General features: G+C 42.7%; 1 protein-coding gene across 1 annotated transcript in view; it reads left to right on the plus strand.

Moving 5' to 3' along the window:
* The window catches only part of CHRD (chordin), a 49030-nt gene that overhangs the window by 13862 nt on the left and 21345 nt on the right, over nucleotides 1-13823 (plus strand). Inside the window, exons 10-12 of the mRNA XM_069726936.1 lie at nucleotides 10752-10899; nucleotides 11751-11857; nucleotides 11989-12105. Of these exons, the coding sequence (XP_069583037.1) occupies nucleotides 10752-10899; nucleotides 11751-11857; nucleotides 11989-12105 (372 nt within the window). The remainder of the gene's footprint in view (nucleotides 1-10751; nucleotides 10900-11750; nucleotides 11858-11988; nucleotides 12106-13823) is intronic.

Raw genomic sequence — 13823 nt, forward strand, 5'->3', positions numbered from 1 at the left:
AATAATTATTTTTGAGGAAAGAAAACGTATTTATTATTTTCACGGCTCTGCATTATAAACTTCTATGAAGCACTTGGGGGTTCAAAGTGCTCACCACACATCTAGATAAGTTCCTTTGGGGGTCTAGTTTCCAAAATGGGGTCACTTGTGGGGGGTTTCTACTGTTAAGCCACATCAGGGGCTCTGCAAACGCAACGTGACGCCCACAGAGCATTCCATCAAAGTCTGCATTTCAAAACGTCACTACTTCACTTCCGAACCCCGGCATGTGCCCAAACAGTGATTTACCCCCACATATGGGGTATCAGCGTACTCAGGAGAAACTGGACAACAACTTTTGGGGTCAAATTTCTCCTGTTACCCTTGGGAAAATAAAAAATTGCAGGCTAAAAGATCATTTTTGAGAAAATAATTTTTTTTTTTATTTTCATGGCTCTGCGTTATAAACTTCTGTGAAGCACTTGGGGGTTCAAAGTCCTCACCACACATCTAGATTAGTTCCTTTGGGGGTCTAGTTTCCAAAATGGTGTCATTTCTGGGGGATCTCCAATGTTTAAGCACACAGGGGCTCTCCAAACGTGACATGGTGTCCGCTAATGATTGGAGCTAATTTTCCATTTAAAAAGCCAAATGGCGTGCCATCCCTTCCGAGCCCTGCCGTGCGCCCAAACAGTGGTTTACCCCCACATATGGGGTATCAGCGTACTCAGGACAAACTGGACAACAATATTTGGGGTCCAATTTCTCCCATTATCCTTGGCAAAATAGGAAATTCCAGGCTAAAAAATCATTTTTGAGGAAAGAAAAATTATTTTTTATTTTCATGGCTCTGCGTTATAAACTTCTGTGAAGCACCTGGGGGTTTAAAGTGCTCAATATGCATCTAGATAAGTTCCTTGGGGGGTCTAGTTTCCAAAATGGGGTCACTTGTGGGGGAGCTCCAATGTTTAGGCACACAGGGGGCTCTCCAAACGCGACATGGTGTCCGCTAACAATTGGAGCTAATTTTCCATTCAAAAAGTCAAATGGCGCGCCTTCCCTTCCGAGCCCTGCCGTGTGCCCAAACAGTGGTTTACCCCCACATATGAGGTATCGGCGTACTCGGGAGAAATTGCCCAACAAATTTTATGATCCATTTTATCCTACTGCCCATGTGAAAATGAAAAAATTGAGGCGAAAATAATTTTTTTGTGAAAAAAAAGTACTTTTTCATTTTTACAGATCAATTTGTGAAGCACCTGAGGGTTTAAAGTGCTCACTAGGCATCTAAATAAGTTCCTTGGGGGGTCTAGTTTCCAAAATGGGGTCACTTGTGGGGGAGCGCCAATGTTTAGGCACACAGGAGCTATCCAAACGCGACATGGTGTCCGCTAACGATGGAAATAATTTTTCATTCAAAAAGTCAAATGGCGCTCCTTCCCTTCCGAGCCTTACCATGTGCCCAAACAGTGGTTTACCCCCACATGTGAGGTATTGGTGTACTCAGGAGAAATTGCCCAACACATTTTAGGATCCATTTTATCCTGTTGCCCATGTGAAAATGAAAAAATTGAGGCTAAAAGAATTTTTTTGTGAAAAAAAAGTACTTTTTCATTTTTACGGATCAATTTGTGAAGCACCTGGGGGTTCAAAGTGCTAACTATGCATCTAGATAAGTTCCTTGGGGCGTCTAGTTTCCAAAATGGGGTCACTTGTGGGGGAGCTCCAATTTTTAGGCACACGGGGGCTCTCCAAACGTGACATGGTGTCCGCTAAAGAGTGGAGCCAATTTTAGATTCAAAAAGTCAAATGGCGCTCCTTCCCTTCCAAGCCCTGCCGTGCGCCCAAACAGTGGTTTACCCCCACATATGAGGTATCAGCGTACTCTGGACAAATTGGACAACAACTTTCGTGGTTCAGTTTCTCCTTTTACCATTGGGAAAATAAAAAAATTGTTGCTAAAAGATAATTTTTGTGACTAAAAAGTTAAATGTTCATTTTTTCCTTCCATGTTGCTTCTGCTGCTGTGAAGCACCTGAAGGGTTAATAAACTTCTTGAATGTGGTTTTGAGTACCTTGAGGGGTGCAGTTTTTAGAATGGTGTCACTTTTGGGTATTTTCAGCCATATAGACCCCTCAAACTGACTTCAAATGTGAGGTGGTCCCTAAAAAAAATGGTTTTGTAAATTTCGTTGTAAAAATGACAAATCGCTGGTCAAATTTTAACCTTTATAACTTCCTAACAAAAAAAAATTTTGTTTCCAAAATTGTGCTGATGTAAAGTAAACATGTGGGAAATGTTATTTATTAACTATTTTGTGTCACATATCTCTCTGGTTTAACAGAATAAAAATTCAAAATGTGAAAATTGCGAAATTTTCAAAATTTTCGCCAAATTTCCGTGTTTATCACAAATAAATGCAGAATTTATTGACCTAAATTTACCACTAACATGAAGCCCAATATGTCACGAAAAAACAATCTCAGAACCGCTAGGATCCGTTGAAGCGTTCCTGAGTTATTACCTCATAAAGGGACACTGGTCAGAATTGCAAAAAACGGCAAGGTCTTTAAGGTCAAAATAGGCTGGGTCTTGAAGGGGTTAAGGATGCTATCGATAGGTAGATTGAGGCCTTGGCTAAATCAGCCCTTGAAGCGGCTGGTGCCTCCCTCAATTCCATTTTTGCCTCCACCTGGGTGGCAAAGTCCATGTCGAACTGGGCAAGAATGCTTTGACATGATATCCTAGCGGCAGCTCCACCGGATGAGATGGCAGATTTGACAGACCAGATTGCGCATGCCGGCAAATATCTTCTGACCGCCTCCTTGGATGAGGCCGGTTGTTACGCCAGGGCATACAGCAGCATCATTGCTATATGCCGCATTCTCTGGTTGAAAGCGTGGAATGCAGATCCACCCTCAAAAACACTCTCACTAACCTTGGCTTTCAGGTCCAAATTGGATCAGATAATTTCAGATGCTAGTGGTGGGAAAAGTACCTCTCTGCCCCAGTCCAGGCTTAAACATCCTTTCAATAAGAAAAAGTTGCTTCAATTTCATTCCTTTCAGCCCTTCTCTTCTTCAGGGACTCCCTCCCAGCAGGACTGCTATTCCACCCAAGGGGAAAGGAAGAAGCCGTCCTTTAAACCAGCTCCTCACTGGTGACCAAAGGGTTGTTCTTCCAAGCGTTCAGGGTCCCGAGCCAACATGTTCTCTTCGACGAGATGGGTCATCCCCACCCGGGAATCTCTCCATTGTGGCAGGCTGGCTTCTTTTCTTCCGGGACACATGGTTGTTGGTGGTGGACGATGCCTGGGTCAGAGAGATAGTGAAGTCCGGTTACAAAATCAACTTTTCTTCCCCCCAGGAAGATGTTTCTTTCTGTCTCGCCCACCACGACTCCTGTCGCAAGGCCCAGGGGTTCTTCAGGCCATCTCTTCCATACTAAGCACAGGAGTAATCATATCCGTTCCCCAGAGCAAATGGTTTTCAGGGTTCTATTCCAATCTTTTCATAGTCCCAAAGAAAGAGGGATCGCTCCATCAGATTTTGGACCTCAAGCGACTCAACCGTCATGTTCGGATCCGTCATTTCAGGATGGAGCTCCTACGTTCGGTAATCACCTCCATGGAACCGGAAGAATTTCTTTGCTCTGTAGACATTCAGGATGCTTATCTTCACATTCCTGTTTGAGTTCAGCACCAGAGATTCCTACGGTTTGCGATCCAGGAGGACCACTATCAGTTCACTGCTCTTCCCTTCAGCCTGGCCTCTGCCCCCAGAGTGTTCTCGAATGTCATAGCAGCGGTCATGGCCATCCTTCGTTCTAAGGGGATTCTCATAATCCCTTACTTGGATGATCTTCTGATCAAGGGGTCGTCCCACCAAGACTGCGACCTGAGTCTTCAGATCACCTTGGACACACTGGTCCATCTTGGCTGGATTGTCAACAGAGAGAAGTCCTCCCTGACCCAGCTCAGCATCTTGTGTTTCTGGGCATGAGGTTCGACACTGCCCAATTTCGTGTCTTCCTTCCAAAGGAAAAGTTTCTCTTTCTCTGCCAGGAGATCCGCATTCTAAAGCGACCAACTCCTCTCCCCCTACGGTCCTGCATGAGAGTTCTGGGGAAGATGATTGCCGCCATGGAAGCCTTGCCTTTTGCCCAGTTCTATACTCGTCCTCTTCAGCTGGCCCTCTTGTCTGCTTGGGACAAGATGACAGTCTCCCTGGACCAGCCCGTGCTTCTGCCTCTCAAGGTCAGGCAGTCCCTGACTTGGTGGATGCTATCTGCCTCAGTCCTGCGCAGAAAGTCCTTCCTTCCTCTCTGGTGACAGGTCTTCACCACGGACACCAGTCTCCTTGGTTGGGGAGCAGTCTTTCTTCACCACAAAACGCAGGGTTGCTGGAACACCCAAAAAGCCGCTCTCCCCATCAACCTTCTGGAGATCAGGGCAATTTTTCTTGCCCTTTGCCGCTGGCAGTCCCTCCTCGCAGGCCAGCCAGTCCGGATACAATCAGACAATGCCACTACCATGGCTTACATAAATCATCAAGGCAGGACTCAAAGCAAACAGGTGATGGCAGAGGTAACAAGGATTCTGCGATGGGCGGAGCGTCACATTCTCGCCATATCAGCCGTACACATTCCGGGGGTGGAAAACTGGGCAGCCGATTTCCTGAGTTATCAGGGGTCTCGCATCACATCTGAATCTCGCCATTTTCAACCAAATATGCCAGAGATGGGGCACACCGGACATCGACCTGATGGTGTCTCAAATGAATCACAAGGTTCCTCAGTTCATAGCCCGTTCCCAGGAACCATTAGCCATCGGTTGTGATGCCCTAGTGATCCCGTGGTCCCAATTCCAGCTTATCTTTTTCCGCCTTTCACCTTAGTTCCGAGAGTCATGAAAAAGATAAAGACAGAAGGAATTCTCGTAATCCTGGTAGCTCCAGACTGGCCAAGAAGGGCCTGGTACGCGGAACTGTTGAACATGCTCATGGATGCTACCTGGAGGCTTCCAGATTGTCCAGATCTTCTCTCACAAGGCCCCCTCTTCCACCAGAGTTCACAGTCTCTAAGTTTAACAGCATGGCCGTTGAGGCCGCAGTCCTGAGGGAGGCCGGTTTTTCCCATCAGGTCATTCATGATTAGGGCAAGAAAACCAGCATCCTCGCATATCTACCACAGATACTGGAAGGCCTTCTTTCGATGAAGTGAGGACAACAATTTGGTCTCTATGTCTTTTTCCCTTGCTTGCATCCTGGGGTTTCTACAAGCGGGTCTCGATTCTTGTCTATCTCCCAGTACCCTAAAGGGTCAGGTTTCCGCTCTGTCAGTTCTTTTCCAACTAAATAAATAAATAAATGGGAAATGTTTAAGAACATCCTAAATAGGCAGTGTAAGCGGTTTATACCTTGTGGGAATAAAAGGACTAGAAATAGGAAAAACCCAATGTGGCTAAACAAAGAAATAAGACAGGCAATTAACAGTAAAAAGAAAGCATTTGCACTACTAAAGCAGGATGGCACCATTGAAGCTCTAAAAAACTATAGGGAGAAAAATACTTTATCTAAAAAACTAATTAAAGCTGCCAAAAAGGAAACAGAGAAGCACATTGCTAAGGAGAGTAAAACTAATCCCAAACTGTTCTTCAACTATATCAATAGTAAAAGAATAAAAACTGAAAATGTAGGCCCCTTAAAAAATAGTGAGGAAAGAATGGTTGTAGATGACGAGGAAAAAGCTAATATATTAAACACCTTCTTCTCCACGGTATTCACGGTGGAAAATGAAATGCTAGGTGAAATCCCAAGAAACAATGAAAACCCTATATTAAGGGTCACCAATCTAACCCAAGAAGAGGTGCGAAACCGGCTAAATAAGATTAAAATAGATAAATCTCCGGGTCCGGATGGCATACACCCACGAGTACTAAGAGAACTAAGTAATGTAATAGATAAACCATTATTTCTTATTTTTAGTGACTCTATAGCGACAGGGTCTGTTCCGCAGGACTGGCGCATAGCAAATGTGGTGCCAATATTCAAAAAGGGCTCTAAAAGTGAACCTGGAAATTATAGGCCAGTAAGTCTAACCTCTATTGTTGGTAAAATATTTGAAGGGTTTCTGAGGGATGTTATTCTGGATTATCTCAATGAGAATAACTGTTTAACTCCATATCAGCATGGGTTTATGAGAAATCGCTCCTGTCAAACCAATCTAATCAGTTTTTATGAAGAGGTAAGCTATAGACTGGACCACGGTGAGTCATTGGACGTGGTATATCTCGATTTTTCCAAAGCGTTTGATACCGTGCCGCACAAGAGGTTGGTACACAAAATGAGAATGCTTGGTCTGGGGGAAAATGTGTGTAAATGGGTTAGTAACTGGCTTAGTGATAGAAAGCAGAGGGTGGTTATAAATGGTATAGTCTCTAACTGGGTCGCTGTGACCAGTGGGGTACCGCAGGGGTCAGTATTGGGACCTGTTCTCTTCAACATATTCATTAATGATCTGGTAGAAGGTTTACACAGTAAAATATCGATATTTGCAGATGATACAAAACTATGTAAAGCAGTTAATACAAGAGAAGATAGTATTCTGCTACAGATGGATCTGGATAAGTTGGAAACTTGGGCTGAAAGGTGGCAGATGAAGTTTAACAATGATAAATGTAAGGTTATACACATGGGAAGAGGGAATCAATATCACCATTACACACTGAACGGGAAACCACTGGGTAAATCTGACAGGGAGAAGGACTTGGGGATCCTAGTTAATGATAAACTTACCTGGAGCAGCCAGTGCCAGGCAGCAGCTGCCAAGGCAAACAGGATCATGGGGTGCATTAAAAGAGGTCTGGATACACATGATGAGAGCATTATACTGCCTCTGTACAAATCCCTAGTTAGACCGCACATGGAGTACTGTGTCCAGTTTTGGGCACCGGTGCTCAGGAAGGATATAATGGAACTAGAGAGAGTACAAAGGAGGGCAACAAAATTAATAAAGGGGATGGGAGAACTACAATACTCAGATAGATTAGCGAAATTAGGATTATTTAGTCTAGAAAAAAGACGACTGAGGGGCGATCTAATAACCATGTATAAGTATATAAGGGGACAATACAAATATCTCGCTGAGGATCTGTTTATACCAAGGAAGGTGACGGGCACAAGGGGGCATTCTTTGCGTCTGGAGGAGAGAAGGTTTTTCCACCAACATAGAAGAGGATTCTTTACTGTTAGGGCAGTGAGAATCTGGAATTGCTTGCCTGAAGAGGTGGTGATGGCGAACTCAGTCGAGGGGTTCAAGAGAGGCCTGGATGTCTTCCTGGAGCAGAACAATATTGTATCATACAATTATTAGGTTCTGTAGAAGGACGTAGATCTGGGTATTTACTATGATGGAATATAGGCTGAACTGGATGGACAAATGTCTTTTTTCGGCCTTACTAACTATGTTACTATGTTACTAAATCTGGCTTCTCGCTCCCAGGTAAAGACTTTTCTTCGCCCAATAGATCCATGGGATCTTTACCTTGTCCTTGGCATACTCCAGCTCGCTCTTTTTGAGCCCATTCAAGACATTCCGTCTTCTCTCCTGTCATGGAAAGTTTCCTTTTTAGTTGCTATTATGTCCATCAGGAGAGTTTCGGAGTTAGCGGCATTATCCTGCCATTCTCCGTTCCTGATTCTACATCGGGACAAGGTAGTTCTCAGACCTATTCCTTCTTTCTTGCCTAAGGTGGTCTCTTCATTTCACATTAATGAAGACATTGTCCTTCCTTCTCTATGTCCCTCTCCAGTCTATCCCCTGGAAAAGTCCCTCCACAAGTTGGATCTGGTCAGAGTCTACCTCTCAAGTACTGCTTCCTTTCGCCTCTCTGATGCCCTATTTGTCATCTCTGAAGGTCGTCTTAAGGGGCTTCCAACTTCCAAACCCACTATTGCCCGTTGGATTATTTAGACAATATTGGAGGCATACCGCGTTCAGGACAAACCGCCTCCTCAGGGGGTAAAGGCTCATTCCACATGGGCGGTTGGAGCTTCCTGGGCAGCTCGTCACCAGGCTTTGGCTTTATAGATTTGTAAAGCTGCAACTTAGTCATCATCGCACAATTTCAAAAGGCTTTATAGGGTTCATACCCATGCCTTGTCTGATGCAGGCCTGGGAAGGAAGGTGCTGCAGGCGGTGGTTACACACTGACAACCTAAGTCTGTTTTCTTTGCATTCTTTCTGTTCCCACCCTTGGGACTACTTTGGGACATCCCATGGTTACCTGTGCACCCAATGAAGCGATAAAGAAAGAAGGATTTTTGGCACTCACCATAAAATCTCTTTCTTGGAGCCTTCATTTGGGAGACACATCACCCTACCTAACTTTTTGTACCGCTTTTGGGCCTGTGTGCCTTTGTTGTTGGGTTGGTACATATGTTCAGTTTTTGGTTGCTTCTCCTACTGCTTTAACACTGACGGAGGTTCTTGGTGCCTGTCAGTGGGTTTATACTGCTGAGGAGGAGCTATTTTTCCTTTTTTGCCTAGTGTCAGCCTCCTAGTGACAGCAGCATACACCCATAGTTACCTGTGTCCCCCCCCATGAAGGCTTCAAGATAGAGATTTTACGGTGAGTACCAAAAATCACTCTTTTTTAATATTTATTAGTGAATAAAATTAAATGGTGTACTGTGTGTTTTTAAAATTTTTAACTGAGCTGCTGGGGGCTGACATTTTTCTTTGTTGGTGTGTATGTGTAAAAGCCCAAGACTTACACACAGCAAATATGGCAGCCCCGGGCCATAGGGGACTGTTGTCGGCCTCTGACCATATCTCCTATGCTTTGACCATAGAAGCAGTGAACTGGGCGTGCCCTGGTTCACAGCTGTTGGTGGATCCAAGCATTACATTCTTTTGTAGCCTAGCACTATGCATTGGCTAATGACTGATCTGAGCAGAGCCATCATGTGATTGCAGCTGTTCTGCTCAGATCACAGTAATGAAAGGTGAGCATGTATGCTGGCACAAGAGCTGTCACAGTGATTTCATCTAGTGACATGTACTTACCATTGAAGGAAGTCCCCGTTTCAGCCCTGGTGTCCGGACCTGTGCTCACAGTGATTTGAGTAGCGCATCTGCAATAACATAACTGCTTCGCTGAAATAGCTGTAATTACCAGTGAACAAAGTCCGGGCACCAGGGCTGCAGCGGTAACTTCCTCCAGCGGTGAGTACACGTTACCAGATGAAATCACCGCCACAGTCTTGGTGCCTAGACTTGTGCTCACCAGTATTTACTGTGATCTGAGCAGAGTGGTTATATTATTGTGGCTGCTACTACTCAGATCACTGTAGTTGTCTGCAGAGCCATGTATTTAATCCTGTCATGTGTGATACAGTCCGTTGAGCCATGTATCTAATCTATCAGGTGTGATACCGACTGCTGAGCCATGTATGATGTTTGAGACAGTCTGCTAAGCCATGTATCTAATTCTGTTATGTTTGATACAGTCTGCTGAAACATGTATCTAATCCTATCATGTGTGATACAGTGTGCTGTGTATCTAATCATATAATGTGTGATACAGACTGCTGAACTGTATCTAATCCTATCATGTGTGATACTGTCTGCAGAGCTCTGAATCTAATCCTATCATATGTGATACAATACCATAACTGCTCTGCTGATAACACTATAATTACCAGTAAGCACAGATGCGAGCACCAGGGCTGTGGCAGTGACTTCCTCCTGCAGTGAGAACACAACATTGAAAGACATCACCGCCATATTTCTGTGCACACCAGTATTTATAGTGGTCGGTTCTAATTCTATCATGTGTGATACAGTACTCTGAGCAGTGTATCTAATCATATCATGTGTGATAGTCTACACAGCCATGTATCTAATCCTATCATGTGTGATACAGTCTGCTGAGACATGCATCTAATCCTGTCGTGTGTGATACGGTCTGCACAGCCATGTGTCTAACCCCATCAGGTGTGATACAGACTGCTGAGCTGGGTACCTAATCTAATCATGTGTGATACAGTCTGCTGAGCCATGTATGATGTGTGAGACAGCCTGCTTAGTCATGTATCTAATCCTGTCATGTGTGATACAGTCTGCTGAACCGTGTTTCTAGTCCTATCATGTGTGATACAGTCTGCTGAGACATGCATCTAATCCTATCATGTGTGATACAGTTTGCACAGCCATGTATCTAATCATATCATGTGCGATGCTAACTGCTGAACTGGGAATCTAATCCTTTGATGTGTGATACTGACTGCTGAACTATGTATCTAATCCTATCATGCTTGATACTGACTGCTTAATTGTGTAATTACTGTGATCTGAGCACTGCAGCCACAAATGACTGCTCCACTCAGATCTCTGTAGCAACTAAGAGAATCAGCACGCACTGCTAGTGGTCCCCAGTGCCACTGTCCATAAAGATGCTGCTGCACTATGATCCTAAACTTCATCCTCCCTTATCCTTTTTCAAATGCCAAGAAGGGGAGAGATGAAGTGACATCAGACAAATGCGGACAGATCCTGCCTACATTAACTGCAGCCATAATGCAAGCTAGCAGTACACTAGATCTTTAAAAGCTTAAAATAACAAAACTTTGATAATCATTTTTCATACCTTATTCCATCAACACTTTTTTAAATATTTTAAAAATTAAAACATTAATACTTAAATACAATTGTTGAAAGAAAAAAGATTTGGATGACACATTACCTTTAATGTTTGCATTGCCTATTCTAGGAACCGGACTTTGCAGAGGTTTTGCCAGACCTCTCCAGTAGTGAAATGCAATGGCTTGCCCAGGGAGACTTGATGATTGCAATACAGACAGAGGGAAGACACAAGCAACGTATTTCAGGCCCTATAACTGTCAGAAAGTCATGTGACAGTAAGTACTTATGACATGTTAGGCTATGTTCACCCATGGCGTTTTTGCAGCATTTTTTTTTTCTGCTTGTTTTTCTTGCATTTTTTGCTTAATTTTCACTGCTTTTTTGTCATGCTACATGCTATTTGTCTCTTTTGCATGCCAATAAAGTTTAGTGACAAAAAAATATTTTACTTCATAAGATTTTGGCCCAAAGAACACAGTAAAATCTGACACCTACGTTTTTTTCAGCTTATTTTGACCACCCATTACTTTCAATAGGTGAAAACGCTGAAAGAAGTGACATGCTCTATTCTGCAAAAAGCATGCAAAGCACAAAATACTAAGGACAAAAAAACAAGCTGTGTGCGTGAGAGTTCTGAAATTTCATAGACTTTGCTGGTATTTTAAAGCCCAACTGAAAATTTGCATATACATTTGCATATAAAAGAAACAAAAAGCGCAGCAAAATCATCACATGTGAACATACCCATATTGAGATTTTTTCATGCTCTCCCAAATAAAAAACAAAAAAATTGTATAAACATTACAATTGTCTTAATCTTAGCTAGGACTAATGTGTTTGGAGGAAAATCAGTTAAAAAGTTTATAAATTAAGAAGTTGACTTTTTTTTTTACTAATTAATATTTATATTTACATTGTTTCTGAATTTTAGCTTCCCAGGACACTGCCGCTGGCACTCGGGACCGGAGTGTTCAGATACATAGAAATACATGCAGCCGACACTCCGGTCCCGAGTGCTGGCAGCAGTGCAGAGTATTGATGCAAGAGACTCGTACGAGTTTCTTGCATTGTACACGCAAGTGTGACCCCGGCCTTAAAATCTAACACATATCATCTTGCAACGTAGCACTGCAGAGTGTAATGGCAGGAGGCGATGCTTTAAGCCCTACGAAGACTGGATCAGTGGGCTCAGCAACCATCACACTGCATGAAAATGGAACTCTGGAGTATCAGGTATGATTTCTAGTATGTCTCTGGGTATTTCAGTGACTTATATTGGAATCCGATTCTTCACTTTAATACCAATGTCTTTGGTTTCTAATTTCAAGTAGCACTCGTCAAAATGCATAATTGTCTGTTTGCAGCTCCAAGTTGCTGGCATTATGAGCATAGTGACATCGGTGACCTTGGAGACTAAACCTCGAAGGAAGAGTAAGAGAAACATTTTGCATGATCTGACAAACGACTACCATGATGGAAAGGTAATAGTAAGGCTGGAGTTACACATAACGTATAAAAATACTGTCCGCTTTTTACGAACCAAATACGCAGAAATGTTTCCTGAACAGTGATCCATATGTCATCCGTTGGAAAAGGTGTGGCTGCGTATTTTGCGCATGTAATCCTCCGTATGGCATCCGTACGGTGAGATTTTCTCGCCGGCTTGAAAAATGGACATATAATGGATCCATGGGCTCAAATATTCGTGAAAACATATATGTATATATATATATATATATATATATACACAGTATATAGAGTGTATATATGTTAGTGAGACACATATATATATATATACTAGCTGAAGAGCCCGGCGTTGCCTGGGCATAGTAAATATCGGTGGTTAGTTATAGCACCTCACTTCTCTTATTTTCCCATCACGCCTCTCATTTTCCCTATCACACCTCTAATTTTCTCCCTCACTCCTCTCATTCCCCCCTAACACTTGTCATTTCGACCTCACATCTGTCATTTTCCGATCACTCCACTATTTTCCCTCACTCCTCTAATTTTGCACTCACACCTTTTCATTTTCACCTCACTCCCCTCATTTTCACCTCACACCTCTCATTTTCCCCTCAGTATATACATGTTTGTCATCTCCCTTATATACAGTATATACCTGTATTTCATCTCCTGTATATAGTCTATACCTGTATGTCATCTCCCCTGTAAATAGTATATACCTGCTGTATGTCATCTCCTCCTGTATACTGTATATACCTATGTGTCATCTCCTCCTGTATATAGTATATACCTTTATGTCATCTCTTCTGTATATACTATATACCTGTATGTCATCTCCTCCTATATATAGTATATACCTGTATGTCATCTCCTGTATATATATATACTTGTATGTCATCTCCCCTGTATATAGTATATACCTGCTGTATGTCATCTCCTCCTCTATATACCTATGAATCATCTCCTATTTTATATAGTATATACCTGTATGTCATCTCCTCCTGTATATAGTATATACGTGTGTCATCTCCTCCTGTATATAGTATATACCTGTAAGTCATCTCCTCCTGTATATAGTATGTACCTGTATGTCATCTCCTCCTGTATATAGTATATACCTGTGTGTCATCTCCTCCTGTATATAGTATATACCTGTGTGTCATCTGCTCCTGTATATAGTATATATCTGTGTGTCATCTCCTCCTGTATATAGTATATACCTGTGTGTCATCTCCCCTGTATATAGTATATACCTGTGTGTCATCTCCTCCTGTATAAAGTATATACCTGTGTCTCATCTCCTCCTGTATATAGTATATACCTGTGTGTCATCTCCCCTGTATATAGTATATACCTGTGTGTCATCTCCCCTGTATATAGTATATACCTGTGTGTCATCTCCTCCTGTATATAGTATATACCTGTGTGTCATCTCCCCTGTATATAGTATATATGTGTGTGTCATCTCCTCCTGTATATAGTATATACCTGTATGTAATCTCCTCCTGTATATAGTATATACCTGTGTCATCTCCCCTGTATATAGTATATACGTGTGTCATCTCCCCTGTATAAAGTATATACCTGTGTGTCATCTCCCCTGTATATAGTTTATACTGTACCTGTGTGTCATCTCCCCTGTATATAGTATGTACCTGTATGTCATCTCCCCTGTATATAGTATATACCAGTGTGTCATCTCCTCCTGTATATAGTATATACCTGTGTGTCA

Source organism: Ranitomeya imitator, chromosome 5, assembly GCF_032444005.1.
Source record: "Ranitomeya imitator isolate aRanImi1 chromosome 5, aRanImi1.pri, whole genome shotgun sequence".
Taxonomy (NCBI): Eukaryota; Metazoa; Chordata; class Amphibia; order Anura; family Dendrobatidae; genus Ranitomeya; species Ranitomeya imitator.